Source organism: Curcuma longa, chromosome 11 (genome assembly GCF_044706935.1).
Source record: "Curcuma longa cultivar G26 ecotype Majalengka, Jawa Barat chromosome 11, ITB_CL_G26_1.1, whole genome shotgun sequence".
NCBI lineage: Eukaryota > Viridiplantae > Streptophyta > Magnoliopsida > Zingiberales > Zingiberaceae > Curcuma > Curcuma longa.
The window spans coordinates 10,965,215-10,967,022 of NC_133871.1; the positions used below are offsets into that span (position 1 = coordinate 10,965,215).

Below are 1,808 nucleotides of genomic sequence, written 5' to 3' on the forward strand. Positions count from 1 at the left end.
AGACTCAACAGAACTCAGAGCAAGGTAGATACCGAACAGGATGAAGAGCCAGATCAGAAATTCAACAGCATAGCTGATCATCCATGAGTATCAGATCCCAAGAAATCACATAAATTTTCTTGGTTCACATTTGGAAAGCCTACAAACAGCCAATAACAACAATCTTGTCAAAACAAAACTATTTAAACATACCCAAGTCAATTTTAGGGCTACTGCTATACTTGACAGGATATGCATAAGTGCAAACCCAACCGCAGTAATTGAACACTTGCTCACTCGCTCTGGCCATCTGAAGATAAAGAAAGAAATGGCTGGCATGACCACAAGGTGGAGATGCTTAGCAAACAACACAAACTAGATTGCAATGGACGACATTCAAAGCTAATGCTGTGGCGAGCTTTGAATACACTCTACTAGAAGCATTCAAGATGCATGTGACTGTGAACGAGCACGAGCTGCAGCCCTTTCTAGTTAGTCGAAATCAAATTTGTAGTTTCTTCATCTAAAGTTAGTCGAAATCCATCTTCAGATGCCAATTATATCAAGCAACCTTTTCGTTGCTCTCGAGATGAACACTGACTTCATGAAAATTGCATATTCTTCCATTATCCTCACAGTATTACAGTTGCTGTGTCCTCTCTATTATTTCGGAGATAGTTCAATAAAATTATTAATAAAAGCTGAACAATGCAGCTGCATGCAGAAAAATAAGCTGGCTAAAGCATTAGCTCACTTGATAGGATTAACCAGTAAATCCAACCATCTTAACTAGAATATTACTACTACTTATTATCTGTATCTCCTACACACTCCTCTGCAGCATTTCCTGATACCTCTTGAAGGATTCCAGCCTCTGCATCCTCATCTGCTTGCGAAACCTTCTTATATACACATCTGCAACATGGTCGATCTCGTCTTCAAGACTGAACTCCGTGCCATCCTCCTCCTTTGCATTCCTCACGAGTTCAATAACAGATCCGTCGGCGTCGCCGAGCTCAAGCTCTTCGTCATCATCTTCGTCTTCCAACTCGAAGAGTGAGTGCCTCAGATCAGGGTAGTTATCGTCGTCGTCATCAGAATACCCTGCAGGTTCTGTGATGTGCGGTCGGCTTGTCGGCTCTGCGTCGTCGTCCTTGGAAGCATAGACCATGATCGCCTTGTTGTGTTCCTCAGCAAAATGTTCATCCCCTTGGCCCTTCGCTTGGCTGGTAATCAGTGCATGGATCTTGTGGTTGATCGCTTTCATCAGAACCTTCTTGTTGTGGAGCAGTCCCAAAACCAGGAGCCTGGTCTTGAACCCGCTAGCTTTGCTCTTCAGTGCCATCGTCTTGGCCTTCACCATGCCGACGACAACCGACACTATGTTCTTCAAGAAGGAAGAAGCCCGGATCTTCATGGCTGATCTCCGGGAAGAGAAATGAGAGAAGTTTTCAGTACAATAAGTCTTGAAAGTGAATGGTTCTGCATGGGCTTCGTCCTGTGGGATACCAAGGCCCTTTATAGTGCCCTTCGTGCTAACTTGATTGGGATTGAAGGAAACTTAATGGCTAAGAAATGGGACACAAACGTCGAGAAAGTGAACAGGAAAAGTGGGAGAAAGCATCGTTGGCACGTGAAAAAGAACAATAAAAAGGCTTTAAAAATGCTTCGTGGTTACTGCTCATCCAAAAGGCTCATCACTGTGAGTTTTATTTATGGGCTCTGTTTCTTTCATGATTCCTCCTCATCCTTCAATGCCTTAATTGTGATGGTAAACTTTTGCCAAGCTGTTAAGCATTATCATTGAACTAACTTTGTTCGATATATTT

The 1,808-nt window shown here is 42.9% G+C and overlaps 1 protein-coding gene across 1 annotated transcript; it reads right to left on the minus strand.

Moving 5' to 3' along the window:
• Positions 1-630: 630 nt before the first annotated feature.
• LOC141839487 (uncharacterized) lies at positions 631-1,450 on the minus strand. The gene has a single exon (XM_074727231.1). The coding sequence runs from the start codon at positions 1,394-1,396 to the stop codon at positions 803-805; it is 594 nt and encodes a 197-aa protein (XP_074583332.1). The 5' UTR covers positions 1,397-1,450; the 3' UTR covers positions 631-802.
• Positions 1,451-1,808: the final 358 nt, after the last annotated feature.

What these genes read in the sequence shown, in the direction of transcription:
- LOC141839487 (XM_074727231.1), bottom strand. Translation starts at nt 1,396, where the DNA reads ATGAAGATCCGGGCTTCTTCCTTCTTGAAGAACATAGTGTCGGTTGTC.